The sequence below is a fragment of the Anabrus simplex genome, chromosome 5 (assembly GCF_040414725.1).
Source record: "Anabrus simplex isolate iqAnaSimp1 chromosome 5, ASM4041472v1, whole genome shotgun sequence".
In the NCBI taxonomy this organism is placed as follows: Eukaryota; Metazoa; Arthropoda; class Insecta; order Orthoptera; family Tettigoniidae; genus Anabrus; species Anabrus simplex.
Window position 1 is genome coordinate 54,016,036 of NC_090269.1, and position 20,868 is coordinate 54,036,903.

At 39.3% G+C, this 20,868-nt stretch overlaps 1 protein-coding gene across 1 annotated transcript in view; it reads right to left on the reverse strand.

Annotated features, from left to right (window-relative positions):
* LOC136874351 (fanconi-associated nuclease 1) overlaps positions 1-20,868 on the reverse strand; it is a 134,277-nt gene that overhangs the window by 30,921 nt on the left and 82,488 nt on the right. Inside the window, exons 5-6 of the mRNA XM_068227764.1 lie at positions 12,460-12,691; positions 5,043-5,248 (exon numbers count right to left, since the gene is read on the reverse strand). Coding sequence (XP_068083865.1) covers positions 5,043-5,248; positions 12,460-12,691 — 438 coding nt within the window. The remainder of the gene's footprint in view (positions 1-5,042; positions 5,249-12,459; positions 12,692-20,868) is intronic.

The window sequence follows — 20,868 nt, forward strand, 5'->3', positions numbered from 1 at the left end:
AAAGCAATAGAGTAAAATATAGTTAACAATAAAATAAAAATGAAAAACAGATAGAAAGAACACTTTTATACAAAATACACTGACTGACAGAGCAAATGCAACACCAAGAAGGAGTGGTTCGAAAGGGATGAAAGTTGGGGAAAAAACAGAGACGGCACGGACGAATAATTGATGTTTATTTCAAACCGATATGCAGGTTACACAATGCGCACGGCATCGACTCAGTAGGATGTAGGACCACCGCGAGCGGCGATGCACGCAGAAACACGTCGAGGTACAGAGTCAATAAGCGTGCGGATGGTGTCCTGAGGGATGGTTCTCCATTCTCTGTCAACCATTTGCCACAGTTGGTCGTCCGTATGAGGCTGGGGCAGAGTTTGCAAACGGCGTCCAATGAGATCCCACACGTGTTCGATTGGTGAGAGATCCGGAGAGTACGCTGGCCACGGAAGCATCTGTACACCTCATAGAGCCTGTTGGGTGATGCGAGCAGTGTGTGGGCGGGCATTATCCTGCTGAAACAGAGCATTGGGCAGCCCCTGAAGGTACGGGAGTGCCACCGGCCGCAGCACATGCTGCACGTAGCGGTGGGCATTTAATGTGCCTTGAATACGCACTAGAGGTGACGTGGAATCATACGCAATAGCGCCCCAAACCATGATGCCGCGTTGTCTAGCGGTAGGGCGCTCCACAGTTACTGCCGGATTTGACCTTTCTCCACGCCGACGCCACACTCCTCTGCGGTAACTATCACTGACAGAACAGAAGCGTGACTCATCGGAGAACACGACGTTCCGCCATTCCCTCATCCATGTCGCTCTAGCCCGGCACCATGCCAGGCATGCACGTCTATGCTGTGGAGTCAATGGTAGTCTTCTGAGCGGACGCCGGGAGTGCAGGCCTCCTTCAACCAATCGACGGGAAATTGTTCTGGTCGATATTGGAACAGCCAGGGTGTCTTGCACATGCTGAAGAATGGCGGTTGACGTGGCGTGCGGGGCTGCCACCGCTTGGCGGCGGATGCGCCGATCCTCGTGTGCTGACGTCACTCGGGCTGCGCCTGGACCCCTCGCACGTGCCACATGTCCCTGCGCCAACCATCTTCGCCACAGGCGCTGCACCGTGGACACATCCCTATGGGTATCGGCTGCGATTTGACGAAGCGACCAACCTGCCCTTCTCAGCCCGATCACCATACCCCTCGTAAAGTCGTCTGTCTGCTGGAAATGCCTCTGTTGACGGCGGCCTGGCATTCTTAGCTATACACGTGTCCTGTGGCACACGACAACACGTTCTACAATGACTGTCGGCTGAGAAATCACGGTTCGAAGTGGGCCATTCGCCAACGCCGTGTCCCATTTATCGTTCGCTACGTGCGCAGCACAGCGGCGCATTTCACATCATGAGCATACCTCAGTGACGTCAGTCTACCCTGCAATTGGCATAAAGTTCTGACCACTCCTTCTTGGTGTTGCATTTGCTCTGTCAGTCAGTGTAAAACAGGCCAATATCCCTCGTAAGGTCTGCTGACTGCTTGTCATCTTGCTGCTGGTCTATTTTGTTCATAAATACTTGGGCATTTAAAATGGGATACTATCCTTGTATCTTCTGCAGTGAATGTAGAAAAATTATGGGTAACCCTGGACCATCAAGCAATGCAAGTTCCCAGCAAGATATTGACTTTCTACAAAGCATTACATTTTCAAGTTACATTTGTTGGGATAAAGAATAAAAGATGTGCTACAGAGAATAATGATATAAAGACATATTTAGGAATATTAATCTATATGGGTATTGTTCAGCTTTCTGATACACACACGTATTGGTCAGAGGGCCTAGTGTCTTGCCCGTTAGTAGTTCAGGCAATGCTGCGAAATTGCTTCAAAGACCTGACAAAATATTTGCACTTGGTGTCAGAAGAGGAACAAGATACAGACAATTTGGATTATTTGTACAAAGTGAGACCAATTCTCAACCTTGTGGCAGTATTCAGAGAAATCTATAAACCTGAAAAGGAACTATGTGTTGATGAGGCTATGATTGCTTTCAATGGTAGGTTAGGCATAAAACAGTATATCAAGTTTAAACCTACCAAATGGGGGATGAAAGCTTGGGTTCTGGCAACAAGATCAGGTTATACTTTAAACATTGATTTCTACCTAGGAAAGAAACAAAAGAGGAATAAAGATTTGCAGCTAGGTGACAAAGTTGGTGTCGAATTGAGTAGGAAATACTGGGGAAATTATCATCAACTATATTTTGATAACTTTTTCACTTCACTATGATTCCTGTCAATATTGAATGACAATAAAAGACTTACGGTTGTGGAACAGCGAGAACTAACAGAAAAGATTGGCCCTTACCCCTTAAAAATACTAAAAACCTGAAGATGAAAAGAGGGGATTCTAAATTTATGCAAGCTGGAGATGTCACTGCCACAGTTTGGCATGATAAAAGAGACGTTGCTTTCCTCAGTACCAACAGTAACCCTAAATTTTTTTTAACCCTGAAGAAAAAGCGAGGCATGTCAATGAAAGAACTGATGTGCAAGCACCAGAAATTGTACACAACTACATGAAAAATATGGGTGTAGTTGACCAAAGTGATCAAGTATGATCATATTACGAAGTTGGCTGACCATCCGTGAAATGGTGGAAGTACATCTTCTATTTCATTATAAACATTGCTATAGTGAATTCGTTTATTGTATTTGACCAAAGTAATAGCCCTGCAACAGTAGACATGGAACAACGCAGCTAGAATTCAGGAAGCAACTTGTCAAACAGCTGATTGGAAATTTTACTTGCCACAAACGAGTAGGAAGAAAAAGAGGTCTTCCTGATGCAACCATATCTCCAAAACAATTCCATTCCGTAGCAAAAACTTCTAGTAGGGTAAAATCATGTGTGAAATGTTTTGCTGACAAAAAAAGGACTTTACCTGGGAGAAAAGTGCAGTCAGCTTTTAGGTGTAAACAATGCGACTTGTTAAATAAAATTCAGGAATCTCATCATCAAACATGCCCAGTGTTTCGCCCCAGTACGGCATGGGCTCATCAGTTGGATACCGCACCTTCCCAAGACACTGGCCGGCTAGCACGCTGGTAGCAAGCTAACGTTGTGATAAGCACAATGCAGTGCAGATACACTAGGGGAGAATTGCATCTCCACTTGCTATATATGCCCTCCTGGGCTAGCATGACCAAAAATATGGCTTTTGATTGAGCTAAAATTTTGACGAATGAGTTCCTTGAATTTTATTTAGCTATCTCAACCGGAAGCCATATTTTTGGTAATGCGACTTGTGTTTGTGCAAATCCAATTGCTTTCTATTGTTCCACCAACAGACAGGAGTTGAAGTTATAAATTAAACTCTACAATGCATCCAATTCCTATATGTATGTACTTTTGACTTTCATTTGGTGAAAGAATCATATTTCTATCTCCATTAGTTTTTGTACAATAGAAATTTTTATAAATGTCTGCATTTTCAGATTGATGGCTGAAAAGAATTCCTTTAATTCTGGGGAAAACATGCATTTCAATGTGGGCAGGAGAGAGAGTTGTATTATCCACACGAAGTTCAGATAATTCCATTTATATAATTTGTAAAGGCTAATCTATTAATAAATGAGCGTGATTCTCAACTAAGCAGCAGCAAGTTAATTATATAGCATTTTTTATTCATCAGGGAACAATGGCAGGAGGGTAGTCAGTATGAGAAGATAAAGGCTGAGTTAGAAATGAACTCGATGGATGAAGATGTACACATAAACCAGCTTCGGTGGTGGGGTCATGTAAGACCTGGGATAATAATGGGCTCAGCCATGGAGGCGTCGATGAGTAGACTCAGTCTTTAATGATTTAGTTATAAGAGGCGTGGAACTCTATGAGGCCACAGATATAGCTGCCAAATGAGGATTGTAGTCACTTAAGGTAATTCACAGAAACTGGTAAACTGAATGCTGAAAGGCATAATAGTCTAATGTATAATAAAGTTGTACTCATTCTTTACTTCCCTTCCTATTACTCCATATAAATTTTGTAAAAAAAAATCTTACATCAGATTTCTGAAATACTTTCAGCCACCTCTAGTCAGACTGTGGTGGTGGCGGCAGTGGTAGTAATTTTAAGAGGAGAAATGTCATCAGCCTCCCCTATATATTTGTCACAGGAAGAAGTTCTGACCCTCTGAAGAAAGGGAATATTGTCTTTTTAAATTTGGAAATATGCCTTCCAACAAAAACAGCTGGTAAAACTCAGAATACATTCAAAAGCTTGTTAAAGAATAGTGTAGAATGTTTACACAAATAATTTCTTATAGCCTAGAAGTCATGTGTTCACTGCACAAAATTTGAGGTTATCATATATTGGACCACCTTACATTTTTTCCTGTAACACTGGAAAAAAAAAAAAAAAAAAAAATGGGTGTCTAATATGCAAGTAAATATGGTATAGTATCTTCATCATCATCATTTACTAAAGGCAATGCCTTGCCTTGTCGCTATAGCCATATCTGACGATCGTCTGCTAGCCTCTTCATGTTGCTATGTGAACCACATGCCAGTTCACCGACAGAGTTCTTGATGTACGAGATTCTAGGTCATCCCCTAGGTCTCATTCCCAGTACTTCACCTTCAATGATAGTTTGGAGAAGAGAGTCGTTGAATTTTGAATTTTTTAAATAAAAATCTTTAAAATTTATGTTTTCCTTCTTGTTTACTTGTTTCCTGTACCAAAGGACGTTACAAGTCTCGTACCTATTTCACCTAATGTATACTTAAAACTATTTCAAAATTCTTCCATTAAAATCAGTAGTAAAGACAGTATCACACTCTGTTCACAGTCGCAGAGTTCTAATCCCATCAAAGTAGACATGATATGACATGATAAGGTTTCACCTTGTTTTCTTGACATGGCATAAGCCCTAAAGCCCATATCATGTCTACAAGTACGGGCCATGAAAGCATCAATGTTAACCTATCAAAGTAGTTACTCTTAGGCTCATCACTTATAGAATGTATACCTGTTAGGGATACTTACCTATAAACGGATTTTGCTCGGACTTGGATGAACGGTGGGAGCTCTTCATGATCGTCACCTATAGCCATTCTTAGACGTCTCCTGCACTCTTTAGAGAGAATTTTGTTTCGGCCTTTGAGTAGCCTGTGACCTCGTTTTGACACTTTGTAGTAATGAAGTTCATCCACTAGTTCATCAGCCATGCCATCCACAATAACAGATACAGCCTACAGATCACATTAAAGAAATAGCAATTAGGGTACAGACAAACATCCTTAAATTCCTTTTCACATTTACTATATTTTCTGGTTTGAACAGCATAAAAGTGATTTTACCTGACAGTTGAAGCAACTGTATTTTTTATTAAAATGGTACAGGCATTCGCCAATACTTAAGAAAATAAATACAAACTATTACAGATAACACTTTAAAAACAGCATATAGTATGAACACTGCAATATATGCCTGCAAGAGTAATGCAAGGGGTGCTGCTGTAATTGAAGGTTCACATTATGTTACAAATTTGCCAGCACGAGTTTAGAGATTTGGTGCAGCCGCATTTCACTCAATACCCTGCTATCACTAGCAATGTCTTCTGGCCAAATGTAGCAAACTGACAATTATCCAATTAAAAATGTAACTGCCACTACCTTGCCATACTACAAGGATACCTTCTTCTTTCTCAGCCTAAAATGCACTGCCTGTCAATCAGTGCAAAGACAGTGACTGAACAGAACATTTTGCTATTTGCTTTATGTCGCACCAACACAGATAGGTCTTATGGCGACAATGGGATAGGAAAGGCCTAGGAGTTGGAAGGAAGCAGCTGTGGCCTTAATTAAGGTACAGCCCCAGCATTTTCCTGGTGTGAAAATTGGAAACCACAGAAAACCACCTTCAGGGCTGCCAACAGTGGAATTCGAACCCACTATCTACCAGATGCAAGAACAGAACATGGAGCAGGTGGATTATTGTGGGTATTGAATGAGAGAAATTAATCCCCCTAAGTGATACATTCATCATAATGACCATGAATAAGAGGCTAATTGAATTCACAGTGGTACACAGCGATCCCATAAAAGTGATTCATTGAGTGCCTTGAAAATACTGAATCAAGAACAAGATGCAAAATTAGTTGAAGTATGATCATCTTCAACACCTGCTTCTGCTCTCGGCCGTAATGCTAATAGTAAAACAAAAACCAAAGTACATAAATATCAAGACGATTCCTCTTTTATGTCTGCTGGAACACCATTTTACAATTGCCAATGACAAGTTCTCATCAGAACTTGGTTCATTCAATACATAGCTACATTAAGATTCTTCTAGAATACCATCATTCACTTTCACTGGATGAAAGGTGTTCCCCGCAACGTTGGACCCCATCAACATGACCTACAAGTCTGTATAACAATCACAGTTGCTCAAGGTGACATTGGTTCAACACCTGTATTCTCACATCAGGCTTTTAGTGCATTTCTCATCATCTTACGTGTGTCTTGTGATGCTTTTAGTGCTGGTAGTGTCCGAAGACATGTTCGGCTCGCCAGGTGCAGGTCTTTTGATTTGACGCCCGTAGTTGACCTGCGCAGCATAATGAGGATGAAATGATGATGAGGACAACATATACACCCAGCCCCCGTGCCAGCGAAATTAACCAATGATGGTAAAAATTCCCAACCCTGCCGGGAATCGCACCCGGGACCCCTGTGACCAAAGGCCAGCATTATGGGCAAGAGCAGAAACAGGAGTGGAAGATGATCATATTTTGACTAAATTTTAGCAAATTTCTATCTTCAATTTTAATGCAACACAGTGCTATTTTGTAATTCATATATGTGTGTGCGTGCATATGAAAAGGGACCACATGTCGGGTATTGAGATAAAGGTACTGTCATGTGCCATAATATGTAACTAATATCATATACTTGAATTGAATGCCTCTGAAAGAAATTAAGGCCTTAAATCAGCATGTGATGTTAAAACATAAGATTTCATAACTTTTTAGTAGAGCTGTTTAAAAATTTGGTGCCGGGCTGAGTGGCTCAGACGGTTAAGGCGCTGGCCTTCTAACCCCAACTTGGCAGGTTCGATCCTGGCTCAGTCCGGTGGTATTTGAAGGTGCTCAAATACGACAGCCTCGTGTCGGTAGATTTACTGGCACGTAAAAGAACTCCTGCGGGACTAAATTCCGGCACCTCGGCGTCTCCGAAGACCGTAAAAGTAGTTAGTGGGACGTAAAGCGAATAACATTATCATTATTATTAAAAATTTGGTTACTCTGTGACACAAATAACTACTAAACTATTTGGAAGTTACAATGGCTTTTACATTTTCATGTTCACCGGTATTCTGGCATAGAATTTTTTAAACAAAAATTACCAACAGATATTATTTATGGTCTAATTTTTTTGTGGAGATGTATCTATCGATGCTAAGTCTCTTGAAGTTTTATGACTTGCAGAAGGTCACTGAAGACAACTAAATGCAACACTACTGCACTTTACAAAAATTATCACATACCTTAATGACCGTTAATCACAGCTAACATAAGACAGGGATATCAGTTACTGATGCTGAAGCCTGCGTTTTGGGCATATTATATGCCCTTTCACCGTTTGGTCCCCATGTCCTACCTCTCCACAGTAGCTGCAGGTGGATCAAGACCTCTTCTTTGGGGAGAATTTTCTTGGAGTTGGTGGTTTTCTCTTCTGATACTTACTTGTTTTTCTTAGGCATTACACTTTTGAAGAAGAAGAAGATGATGATGTAATTATCGGCAGAGGAGGAGAAACAGAAGCCGGCTCCGTAAGATTTTCACTTGAGGTGGTTGGTGGCGACGTCGTTGGAGCAGGGAAAGATGTTACAGCAGGACATAGTAAATTTTTCTTATCTTCTGATATGAACGGTCCAAATTTTTCATGAAAATACATCTGTCTATCGATGTTAAGTCCTTGAGGTTTAATGACTTGCGGAAGGTCACTGAAGTCAGGCGGTGGATCTTCTGGAAGGATGGTGTAGGGTACTTCGTCAGAAACTATGAATTTCTTTGTCAACACTACACCAGGGTGCTCTTTCATCTAGGGTATTTGTGGAATGTTTTTCATTCCAGCACGGAACTTGTTTTGCAATCATAAGTAGGAATTGTTACATTTCCAAATTCTGTGCCAACAGCGGCATGAATAATAGAGCTAGAAACCAGACAACTTTTACAGGCGACATTAATTACATCTTCAATAACTTTCATTTTTCCAGAATGCTCTCTTGAAACAACCAAAATACAAATCAGGTTGAAATTTCGTGTCTCCCACTGGCAAAAATGAACTTTTACAACTACTGTTCTTTCCCGTCATAACTCTCCAGATGAGGTATCTCATTACAAAGACTGCATTCGGTATCGGAAATGTTTGGAGCAGAGAGGATGTTTATGAAACCTGTTACCTTTATTAAAAGTGCCCAGCTACGGTTTATTTATCATATGAGCGCAAGCGAGTAAATGTGTGGACCCTCGCTTACGATGCGAAAAGTCGTCCCTTTTCTTAGTATTAAATAAACCTCATGTTTCAGCAGTGATTATTGTCAAAGGGCTTTTAAATTCACGCAGTGAGTATATGACGATCTAAGCAATACACAGGTATCAAAAATGAAAATTCAACATTTTACTCCCTTCAGAGTTTTTTTTTACGATTATTTCGTGAACTGTTGACCGAGAAGTGGTCCGCGCACGCACACACATGTATATTTTTATCATTGAAGCCATCACATGCATCCAAACTGAATACACTAAAATTAAGACCTAAACGGAAACACTTTTTTGGCACCCTGAACATAAATTCACTCCTAAAAGCAGGAAAACTTCAACAACTTACAGACGTAAAGGACCAGCAAAATATTCTGATCATGGCACTTCAAGGAACAAGATTCACTGATGACATCGCAATGGAATCAAGCAACTATAGAATCCTGAAAGGCAAGGTTGGCATAAGGATCATGAAGAACATGCCACACTTAGGAGCAGCATTTGTAATCAATAAAAAGATTCTAAATTCAGTTATAGACTTCCAGTCTCCAAATGGAAGGCTCTCACTACTAACCATTACGCGTGCAAAGAAAATATACACCCTCATTAATGCTCATGCACCAATTAATGACGACAATCAAACTAACCCACAAAAGGTTGATGACTTTTGGGAAGAATTAGAATTGGTGACATCAAAAATTCCTGATAATCATGTGAAAATACTACTTGGGGATTTGAACGCACAGGTAGGACAAGAAAGTCTACAAGACAATAGTGGGGAATTTCCCAGCTCATAGAAGAACCAAGAGAAATGGGCAAAGACTAACTTTAATTTAAAACTGATGTCCACTCATTTCAAGAAGCTTCCTAGGAAACAAACGACCTGGGCATCACCAAACAAACTATTAGGAGAATATCAAATTGATCACGTTGCCATCTCCCATAGAAGTCAAAAAGAAATCATGAATGTTAAAGTTAAGAAAGGAGCCAACATAGAAACAGATCACTATTTAACAATCATCAAGATAAAGTTTATTCCCAGTAGCAAGAAGAAATGCACAAACAACAGATTACTAAGATTCGACACTCAAAAGCTGAAACGAACAGCAACAAGTACCAAGAACTGACGAACATTGAAACAACTGAACAGAAGCAAATGCAGCAGACCATGATAGAAGCAGCAAAGAAACAGCATTACTCAAGAAATCACGTAAACATACATAGTGAAATGAAAGATGTGAATAGGCAATATCACTCAGACTACAAAGACGGAAAAAATGGTACTCATCAAAGAAAGAGGAAGATTACAACAGCTTCAAAGAACAAAGAAAATCAACCACAAAAATCACAAAATGAGAAGGAAAAAAAAAAAAAAAATCGAGAAAGAATAGAACAGAACTTCTGAAAGAATAACACGGGGGACTTTTACAAGACATTTAAGAGGAGCCTTTCTAAGTACCAACCACCCAGCTTGTGTTTCAAGAAAGAGGTTGGCACCATTGCAACAAACAATGAAGAAAATTGCTAACTGTTAGCAGAATACTTTAAACAGCTACTTAACTGCCCAGTGCCAGAAGAGAAGCTCGCCACAGAACATATGCAATACCGAGCTCGATAGCTGCAGTCGCTTAAGTGCGGCCAGTATCCAGTATTCGGGAGATAGCAGGTTCGAACCCCACTGTCGGCAGCCCTGAAAATGGTTTTTCGTGGTTTCCCATTTTCACGCGACGTAAAGCTAATTGAAAAAAAAAAAAAGGATTTACGTTATTGTCCATAATCCCTCTCCCATGCTCAATACTGATCTAATAAGCATGCTATTACATGAGATACCTATCCATCTCTGGCCTTCTACTTTCATCCATACCTGATCCTGCCTGACTCCAAAGAAAAGATTGACGGTAAAAGAAGAAGAATCCACTGAATAGTTGAGGCAGAATTTTATGTACCTATATTCTCCCGAGGTTACAAAATATTATTATTATTATTATAATTGAATTTCCCATACAGAAAATAACCCTACGTTACATAGTATAATAGGGTTATAGATAAGGAAATGAAAATATACATTATTTACACACGCAGAGTATTATCACGAAAGCTTACTAGATGTGATGAATGAATGTGTGAAAATGAGAATAACAATGATGTCTTTCAAAGATAGAGTACAGAGGTTTAGGCAGTTCATTACCGCACAAGTTTAAATGGCATTCCAGAGTAAATGTTGCTCTTCCAAAAACAGGGCAGTCAAACAGAAGATGATGCACAGTTTGAGATGATCCACAAAAGTAAGAGTAACCATCTGCAGTCTTAATCTTAAATCACTCGAAGTATGACTTAAATTTACCGTGGCCAGATAGGAACTGAGTAAGCACAAAGTTCGGTATAAAATTTTTACACTGGGAGTCATTGCTGGATTTCAGGAAAAAATAATTCTCTCATAACAGATCCTTTTGAAGTAGCGGTCCAGACAATTCCACTGAGAAGTACCATATCTCATTAAGCACAGAAAATAAATACAACTATATACAAAAAATGATAACAGTTTAGCACAATGGTTTTCCTATTGTACAAAGTTGCAAACCGAGATAAAATGCACACCTTTTCTTTCCAATTTATCTCTAAGAAGAGTGAGTGATGGTGTCTTCTTTATACTTGAACAGATAACTAGGAATACACTGACAGAATAAAAATTGTGTATCACCGTAAGATGACCCAGAGAATAGCGGCCATATGATGTTTTCAAGGGGCAAAAGCATCAAAATCACTGCCTGTATTTGTAAGGAGAAGAAGTTTTGTTACGCCTTGTAATGTCCATCTCATAATTTAAGTCACTGTTAATTCTGAAACCTATCAAATGTGTCAAATTTTATTTGCTACTCCGTTACTTCCTTGACCATTTGCCTTTCAAGACTGAAAAAATGGAAGATATTCTGTATGATTTTTTACATCTCAAAATTAAAACAGTATTACTTCTTTCAAAAGACATCCAAAGATGTGTAAGAAAAAGTAAGCATAAACTATGTACTTGGATTGACCAGGAATTCTGCTGGTAGAGCACACAGTACACCACATTTGGATATCCCTAACAGAAGGTATTCATACAGTAATCTCAGCAAATTGCATCCATCGACCATGATTCTGCTGCTGCAGCGAATATAACACACCAGGTTTCTGCATATCCTCTGGTCAAATGCAAGCCAGTGCCCAAGTCAGGATTTAAGTTTGCACGGTTTAAAATGAAGCACGTTAAATCTTGGGTCTATGTTCCAGAAGTACACTACAACAGTTCACATTTCTAAGTGAAAGCTCTATATTATCAACCTGCTCAATAACAATGGAAAAAGATTTGAATGAAGTCACACCCAAATTTAACAAACTATGCCAAAATCAAGAAGCAAAGCTGACAAGACAGTTTTGCAAAAGCACAAGGTACTCTTTATCACTAAATCTTAAAAAAAAAAAAAGTAATTTATTTTATATCCCAGTAACTAAATATTTAAAATGGTTTTTGGAGACACCAAGGTGCTGGAATTTTGTCCCGCAGGAGTTCTTTAAATACCAGTAAATCTACCGACAGGAGGTTGACGTACTTGAGCACCTTCAAATACCACTGGACTGAGCCAGGATCAAGTTAAGCTCATGAGGGCAGTGCTCTACTGTCTGACCTACTCAGCCCAGCTCTTAAAAAGTCACTCAAGCTAAAATGCAACAGAAATAAATATAAATATGGGGTATGATAAGACTTCCTTTCCTATAATGTTCAAAGAAATTTACAGAGTTCAGTATTTTTTTTGTAATATTACCCCCCAAAGATTTGTATTTTTTAATTCCCTAAATCCTATACAATAAAATTAAGAATATATTTGGTGCACGTTACTGCAATTACACCAGTAAGATTAATGCTACATTCAATTTTACCTCGTATACATCTTTCTTCTGGTACAGCTGTGCCAAATGCTCGTACCACTGACCTCGGTAATGAGGTAAATAGAGATTCTGTCCCAGAAGTTCCTCAAGAATGTCTACAGCCAACTCATTACCGTAAGGAAACAATTTCTTAACTGACTCAAGCGCGTGGTGAAGTGCATATGCACAACAAGATCCAGCACTGAAGAACCTCAGAAAAACTGGAAGCTCCCCAATAAATGAGCTGGAAGAAGAAGAAGAGAAAAAAAAGACAAAAGATTAATTCAAAAGTTAACATCTCAATCATAACCCAGGCAGATATGTCAGTAGCATACTGCACAGAGTACAACTAAGACTACGCAAAGTAAAACTGGAGAACATTATGCACGTGAGACTATGAGTATGATGACATTGCACTCGCGCCGCAGATGTACCAATGCCCTCTTTCTTTATAAGTGTCTGACGAATAGAGTGGATTGCTCAACATTATTGGAGTTGATTCCATTACATTTTCCTCGTCGCAATACTAGGCAAAGGTCTACTTTTCATCTGCCTAAAGTGAGAACTGTGGCCCGGGCAAATTCATGGCCCCCGAGGGTACTAACATCACTGAATGAGGTGGATGAATAGTGGACCCTTTTCACTCACACCCGTCTAAAATCAGACGCACCCTAACGACCTCATGAATGTAAGGTCCTCTCTGTTAAATATGTAAATATATGTATGTAAATGTCTCTAGATGTAATTTAATCATGACAATTATTTAAGGAGATTCATTTTATTTTTTTAATTTTGTAAATATGGATATATATAAAGGTCTCTAGGTTTAGTTTAAACTGTATTATTTTAGGAAATTAGTGTTATTTATTTAAGGTGTATTTGTTGTATATTATGTTTTATTGAATGTTCTCTAATTGGGCAAATAACCTATTGATGATAAATCTACCTATCTATCTACATTAAGTTTAAAGTGTTGGTGGAGGAGATAATTCAAAGGTTGAAGAGAAAAAAGTACATTAATAAATCAACCTGATAACTACAGCACAGAAGTTAGACAAAATACCCTTTTCTTTACTGGGTTGATGTACAGAAGAGTTGAATATAGATAAATGTCTTTTGACGTATTTGGGAATGGTGGACTCAATTTTTATTTTGCCTTTTTTCCCCCCTATTTTAGCTGTCATTTCATATTTTAAGGTTTAATTTCTTTTCTTACCTATTTGCATTGTAATGGATTCTTTCTACTATTATTTCTATATTTCAAATAAATATGCACAAATATTTTCAATACAGTACTGTATACGGAAATAGAAGAAATGAGATACATAAATTAAATGATAAATTCACAATGCATAAATCTCTATTGAGAATGTCACTCACCGTAAATACATTTCTTTATCTGTTTCTATAATACTATCAAACAGGGAATGAGGCTGGGCGAGGCTCAGGTCAACTCACAAAGATGCAGCGCACACACAAGAGCACAGGGGATTAAGATCGACTGGACTCTCAACCCATTAGTCGCCCAGTGGACTTCAGTTGATCAAACCCTGATTTATTTTATTTGACATTTTATCTTTAAATGTTTAATATATGTCAATTCTACACAACATAACAAGAAAAGTGATACCACACAATCTGTAATTTAGACATTTTTATCTATATTATTTTGCATTTTTAAAAATATGAATTATTATACATTTTGAGTTGCTTTTACCCAAAATTGGCAATTTTAGATTGTTTAATATAATTTTTCTTGTAATGGCATGTGAAACTGATATTTTACGATAAAGTTATAACAAGTTGTAAATTTCTCTTTCTCATCCCATCTGAACTTTTACATAACTTAACAAAGGTCTTTAAATGGCAAAACCCTCATTACTGGAAAAATGCAGCGTTATTGGGGTTTAACCAACAGAAGAGAAGGGATGAGGGAAGAATGTCTAGGCATGAATCCAATTATAGGTCCGGCTATTACTGTCCCTTGCACCCTCATTCCTGCACCAGTATTCTAGTTTCTTCTCACACCACTCCTTTTGTCAAGGCCACCGTAGCTGTGCTGATAAGAACACTCCTTTTGAAACAATGCAGAGTTGGATTTTCCCAATTTATGAAGGAAAAAAGGTGGGACAGAGAAGTATAATCAGTTCTCTGTAACAGGTGGAATAAGCGTTTAGTCTGCTGCTGAACTTGTTAAAAGTATTTTGGGTGTTAGTGTATACTGTAAAATTTTTATCATGCTAAAATTGAGTAGCTCTACATCATTAAGTAGTAAACTACACGGATATGTCCGTGAATTCAGTTCAGAGACTCTTTGACTAATGGTTCTATTCTCTTCTGCAAAATATGCAGAAAATCTATTAACTATGAAAAAAAGGTACTTAAAAATTCAACATTTTGCAACAGCCAAACATACATCTAGGATTTTCACACAGGAATTTTTTTACTGCACATAAATACCTGTTCAGTTCTCCTCCGTTTTCCCATTCCTTGATAATCCACCTTATAATACCCTGCTCATCCCCTTTACCTAAAATTTTCCGATGTTTGGCACTCAGTAAACTATTTCTAATCTTATCTGTTTCTTCACACTTACCTAATAAGTGAAAATCACCGTTCTCCGCCCCACAAAGTATACATACTGCCTTATCCCTCCCTCTTGGCCACCCCGTATTTTTATGTAACCCTAACAACCACCATACCAACCCTCTCCTTCTCAACCTATCAACGTATCTAATATTTATCCCCATTACTTCCTCAACTTTATTAAAAACACTAAGGGAACTTCTTAATCTACTTTCAGCCAATAATTTCTGCCTACCCAGATCTCTAATCCTCCTTACCAGTACCTTCATCCCTCTAGCTTCTGTCTTCGTCCACACCTCTTCCCACATGTACCCCAGGCCTATCATCTCCAAGCATCCCTTAATTTTATTTAGCCAGCATTCCTCTGTTGTTCGTACGTGGCCCGTAATACCCTCCCACCTTCCTGTCTTTTCAAATTCATCCAATATCTAATTATTCTTTTCACACACTCAGATTCCAAATCCACCCCACACATTAATTCCACCCCTGCATTGGCTGTACACATCGGGAGCCCCATCACCAACTTACCGAAATTAGTAATAATTCGTCTTAACTCAACTCTTTTGTCATCCAACCCCCAAACTTCAGCGCCATACAATACCCTCCCGAAAATCACCGATCTTAGAACTAACCTCAGGGTTTTATAATTGATACCTGGATATTTCGCTAGCAAGTTTTTGACTGAAGCTAGGGCGGCCAACCCTCTGTTCCTCGCCCTATTGATATGATCATTCCAGGTGCCTTACTATTAATAATGACTCCTAGATATTCTAACTTGCTTACCAGTTCCAACCTTTCTCCCTGCACAACCCATTTCCTGTCATCCCTTCTTCCTTTGTGTGCCTGGGCTATTAGCATTAGTGATGGGACATTCGATTCATTTTACTGAATCGATTCATTTGATTCCGTTCACGTTACTGAATCGATACAGTGATCCGATTCACAGCTCATTGGTCACCGCTCCTACTGCATCAGTGTAGTATGTGCTGGTAAGACAGCAGCAACAGCATTCAGTGCTCGCAGCTGCCATCTGGTCTTCATACTATGAACTCCTTTCTTAGAAAAAATGCTAGTTACTCTAATACATCGAAGGTTTCCGGCAACGCAGGGTGGGAAAGGTTAGGATTAGGAAGGTAGCAGCCATGGCCTGAATTAAGGTACAGAGCCAGCATTTCCTGGTGTGAAAATGGGGAAACTACGGAAAAACCATCTTAACGGCTGCCGACGGTGGGATTCGAACCCACCATCCCCCGAATGCAAACGTATAGCCACGCGATATTAACCGCACGACAACTCGCTCAGTCCTTTTTTAAAAGTATTTTTCTATCAGCTGAGGATTTTTTAAATCGTCATATTTTGTATAGGCTACTCGAGATGTACAAGTAGCCCGCTGGTTTTCTGATTCAACATACTGTTATTGCGTCTGTCCACATATGATTGAAGTCTTGTGCAACGATGTGACATATGAACTGAGAGAATACTGAGCCGTTCTTCCCAATATAAAACAGGTACTTTTGAGTGGTCATGACTCATGAGCATGACTCATAGTCATAGGGCAGGCTAGAGTCGAGTTTAACTGTCAAATGTCAACTAAGTTATAATACTAAGATTCATTAAACTAACAAATAGTATAACCTAATAGCCTACCTACTTACTAGCTACTTCAGAATTATGTTGTGACTACCTTTTTAACACTGCAAATAAATCCATCTATTATTTAAACCTCCCTGTAAGAAAAGGACAGTGAATGCAAATGGGTATTATTTTCAAATGAGCTGAGCTCGAGAGTCCATTATAGCATACGATTCTTTCAGTCTAGCATGTCTCATTGTATGTCTCGCTGCAGCGGAAGCTCGGCTCTCCGCGTGTCCAGTGAGCCGATAAGGAGCCGTGTGTATCATGTGTCTCACTGAGCCGCGCTCGTTCACGATTCTTTCGATGTGCCATGATTCACTGTATGCCTCGCTGCAGCGGAAGCTTGGCTCTCCGCGTGTCCAGTGAGCCGAAGGAGCCGTGTGTATCATGTGTCTCACTGAGCCGCGCTCGTTCACGATTCTTTCGATGTGCCATGATACACTGTCTCGCTGCAGCGGAAGCTCGGCTCCCCGTCAACGTCCAGTGAGTGCGCCACTCAGCACTGTCCGCTGGGAGTAAGCTGAATCGTGTGCCGTGAGCTCGCCTTTCCTGTGAATCGATTCACTCGGACACTTGAATGAATCGATACACTGCTTCGAATCATGCATTCAGTAGCCAACACTAATTAGCATTTTAGATTTATTTCCATTAATTTTCAAGGCCAATTTCTTCGCAAAATCCGACACTGTATTTAAAGCCTTTTGCATCCCCCCTGGGGTTAGAGTCATCAAAATCACATCATCAGCAAAAATCAATCCTGGGACCTCCACCCCATTAATTAGCGGCACTGCCCAATTGTTTGCCCCATGCCCCTCCAAGATATTGTTAATAAATAAAATAAACAAAATTGGCGATAATTTGCACCCCTGCTTTAAGCCCACCTTGGACTCTAATGGTCTGCTCAACCTATAGTCTCACAATTTTACACAGAACCTGACTACCCTGTATATCCCCTCTACTGCCCTCATCATCTTTCCCGAGACCCCCAACCTTCCCAGTTTCTCTAATAGAGCTTCCCTATCCACCTTATCAAACGCCTTTTCAAAATCAATTACCGCCACATACACCTTCCTTCTTGACAGGCTCCTATACTTTTCCAGAACTGTCATCATTATTATTATATTATCCACTGTTCTTTTCTTTCTTCTAAATCCTCTTTGGAAATCAGACAAGACTTCATTCTTTTCTGCCCATTCACTCAACCTGTTCGCCAACACCCCTGCGTAAATTTTACTTAAGGAATCTAACAGGGACATTCCTCTATAATTATTCAAACTGTTTTTATTACCCTTCCCCTTATATATTGGACATACAATTCCTGTTTCCCATTCCTTCGGGTACTTCACCTGTTCAAAGATCTTATTAAATAGTTTCACTATGACCTCTATCATTGTCTCATTTTTGCTAATTTCTTTCCAAAACTTATTATTGATCCCATTACAACCCCCTGCCGAGCTGCCCTTGGTTCTTTTTATAACTCTTCAGGTTTCCTCCCTCGTAATTTCCTTGTCCAGATCGTAATTTGCCACTCTTTTATTTCTCCAAATTACTTCATCCCCCGTCTTCCTCCAGCATTCTTCCTCCTTACCCCCGAGTAATACACCAAAACAAAATGGAAGAGGAAGGGGCATAGGACGATATGACAGGATTTAAGGGAGAAGTGGTTAAGAGTATGAGGATATGCAGTCGTTGGAGTTTGTTGGAAAATTTAGAAACTAGTGAAGTGTGGGTGTTGTGGATATACTGAAGTAGTTTGAATTCGAGTCCGGAGGCTAAGTAAGACCAGGTGATAACAAAGGTTGTCGAGGTGGCGAGGTAGTGAGTGAGTAAATGTTTTGGTATCTTGGAATGTAGATGCCTTACCGATTGCAATATTGAGTATTGTATGCAATTGTCATTTGGTTTACTTGAATCCAGAGGAATTAGGTCATGGAACAAAGGATGCGGAGTAAGCAGTAGCAATTACAAGGGCGTGAGTCAAAACTGTTGTAATGTGCAGTCAGCGGTTCTTGCAGCATAATCTGTTGTGAAGGTCATGTGGAGTGTACAGACGTGTGGTGAATGCAAGGTCAGGGTAGGGCCAGATTAGTTGTTTGAGGTAGATGTTTTATTATTATTATTATTATTATTATTATTATTATTATTATTATTATTATTATTATTATTATTATTATTATTATTATATTTAAAAGGATTACTGTTTTGTGAACATGTATCTGGGCTGGAAGCCTGTTTTGTTCATTAATAAATACTGCTGAATACTGCATCTAGGATTTCTAAAATGGCTGAGCAGAAGAAGATATCTCTGATATCAACAGCGGTTGCCACTTTCCAGCAGACAATCTCAATGTTCTCTGGATCTCTGCATAGCTTTCTTAGATTTGGCAATTCCTTTCTGGAAACTGGTAAACCAGACCCTCAGAACATTTATGTAATAGTATACTAATGAAAAGGTTCCATCAGAATCTACGCTCAAGGAAAACATATTTGACTGTCTGTTATGAAGAAACCCTGCAGAGGATTCGTACTGGAGTATGGGAAAGAAAATATGGATCTCCACTGACGAAACTACGGAATTCAATGAGACGTTACATGGCCAACGTCATCATCGAAACTATGGAAGCAACACAAGTTGACCCTTCCATATTTCTTTTGACAACGGAAGTGATGGAGAGAGCAAATGGTTCCACTGTTGCATAGTTGTTTGCAAATTCCTTAATGCTACTCTGGCCACAAGAAATAAGACAAGATGATGTTCTGCTTTTCGTCACAGATGCGGCCCTTATATGAAAAAAACTGCTGGAGCCTGGAAAGTCCTCTTTCCGACAATCCTCCATCTTTCAAAGATATGAGCTTCATTGATGTTTCCGTATTGAACTGAGATCACAGAGATGAGGTATCTATTAGGTTCCACCTATTCAATACTAATTACGTGTTGATGTTACTAATAACTTTTATTCAAAGCATAGCTTCAGTAACATACAACAAGATATAGAGGTGCTGATGAATATGGACAAAGGCCCTATTCTTGACGTCGCAGAAAATTGCTTCATTCACTTAGACTATTTCTTCAACCCCAATTCGAATCTGAACGACATCTCAGAAAAAAGTAACATACTGTTTGATTTTTTAATTAAAGTATTTAAGTATTTTAATCTGAATAGGAGGTCAATATTTAGCGCAAAACACAGTACCCTATCGTGTTACAAACCCCCTCCACACTGTTCACAAGACCCACCTTAAACCTATTACTCCCCTAACAAGATCTTCCCCTCCATCCGTCTTCTCCCCTCTAGACCTACCACATATAGCATTCCATATCTCCTTCTCACAAGACAAACGTCTTTTACCACTGACTAAGTTCACATTCATCAGTGTTAAACATTTTTATCAGGTATAAATTACATACAAAGTGATTCAAATAAGTTCTCGACGCTCTGGTTGATGCATAGCATGTGTGAATGTTTTAAATGACTCTTTACTTTGGAAGCCTGTTGGAGCCTTCTATTAAACGGATCCACAAAGACTACATATTGAAGAACCTTCTTTTATTCTTTGATTAGTGAGAGACTATAAGCATACTTCAATGTGTCACTGCGCCAGATTTAATTATTATGCCACTGCTCTTCTGTTATGGCAATTTATCTGAACACATGGTGTGAATGGACGGTTAAAGATTTTTAATGATCATATTTCAATATGTATCCACAATAGTTTTAATTATTATGTCTTTGCTTATATATTTGTGATTCATTTTATGGCTGATGATGACATTTTGTGTGTCGAAACCAGTCCCAAGTTGAATAAAAGTTATTAGTAACATCAATGTGTAATTAGTATTGAATAGGTGGAACCTAATAGATATCTCATCTCTGTGAATCCTCCATCTCACATATCTAGTTCACGGGCTGCACAGAAGAAAAAAGTTTGTATCCATACACTGACAAGTTTTTTTCGAACACAAAGAAAATCTTCCTAAAATTGCTCTCCCGAATCCAGATTTTTAAGGAAATAGCACCCGGTTTGACCAGGCGGGGAACCTGGATCTGTGCTGCTGTATATTACACCAACAATTTGAACTAAATACGTGAGGTAGTCGATGCTATACCAGAAGACGAAACTGCTTCAGTTCGTAAGGTGAAAAAGTTGCTGTACCATCAAGAACTCAGCAATGAAATGAAATGTCGTATGGCTTTTAGT